Here is a 1,114-nt window from a genome sequence, read left to right as displayed (position 1 = left end):
TACCCAAACAAAATATGATTGAAATATTAGTTAGGGAAAAATGTCTTACCCAACTCATTTTGATATCCAAATTTTATTATCACCTTACATTCTTCTTCTTCAGTTCTTCTGGTCGATTTCTCCAACGCAAACATGACCAAATGATATCATAATTTATACTTTGGTAAATGAATTGTTTCCTCTTTTTGTAAAAGTTGCAATCTAAGATTATGATTACGTAATATATATTTATCTAAAGCCATGACAACATCTCTTTTATACAAATAAGTTATAAGTATACAATTATTCAAAAGTAATCAAGTACACGTCCACTCAACCTTAAAAAAAATGTACACAAACAAGTCCACTTACCATAAAAAAGTAGGCAAAATTATATTAACGATCGATGAGTTTAGAGCTTTAGCCAAGATAAAGATGAACTTGGATGGCAAAGGTGAAAAGACAAATGATAGAAAAGTAGAGAATGGTGTGGACGAGTATGGCGACACCACTTGTCTGAAAACAGCAAAACTCAACACAACGACCGCGTCCCGGCAACTGAAACAACAATCCCGGCGATAACAATGCAAACAACAAAACCGATACAAAAACCGGGCCCCAATCTGCCATCTGATATCTGATCTGATCGATCAAACACACAACTATAAATAATACGCTGATAGAGTGATAGTTGAGATGAGATTGAGAGCGTATTATCAGTTATGGAGGAGATTTATACATGCAATAAGTGGGAGGGAAACTTGGTTGTGAAGGAAAAAACACAAAAAACAAAGCTTAGTGGATGAAATCACTCGCTGAGTCACTAACAATTGCTTTTTTATATAAAGACATTTATAAAACACGCGTAATATATATATATATATATATATATATATATATATATATATATATATATATATATATATATATATATATATATATATATATATATATATAGAGAGAGAGAGAGAGAGGTGGGTTCAATTGAGAAAATAAAAAAGGTTGAGAATGGGGGAATCATTCTCGGCCACTCATTTAATCTAAGCATAAAAAGACACGGTGACAAACTTGTAAATATGATAACAACCTTCAATCTCAAATACGTATCTGTAGAGAATTAGATTACAGTTCAAAC

The 1,114-nt window shown here is 31.7% G+C and overlaps 1 protein-coding gene across 1 annotated transcript; it reads right to left on the bottom strand.

Annotated features, from left to right (window-relative positions):
• Nucleotides 1-253: 253 nt before the first annotated feature.
• On the bottom strand, nt 254-708 carry LOC145169179 (uncharacterized). Its single transcript, XM_079087751.1, has one exon. It carries the CDS (start codon nt 607-609, stop codon nt 400-402), a length of 210 nt encoding a protein of 69 aa, XP_078943877.1. The 5' UTR covers nt 610-708; the 3' UTR covers nt 254-399.
• Nucleotides 709-1,114: the final 406 nt, after the last annotated feature.

This window comes from Lactuca virosa, chromosome 4 (assembly GCF_052849685.1).
Source record: "Lactuca virosa cultivar CGN04683 chromosome 4, Lactuca_virosa_CGN04683_v6, whole genome shotgun sequence".
Taxonomy (NCBI): Eukaryota; Viridiplantae; Streptophyta; class Magnoliopsida; order Asterales; family Asteraceae; genus Lactuca; species Lactuca virosa.
This window is presented reverse-complemented; position numbering and strand designations above follow the sequence as displayed.

Bases quoted from the DNA above. Each gene is read 5' to 3' on its own strand.
- LOC145169179 (XM_079087751.1), bottom strand. From the start codon at position 609: ATGGCAGATTGGGGCCCGGTTTTTGTATCGGTTTTGTTGTTTGCATTG.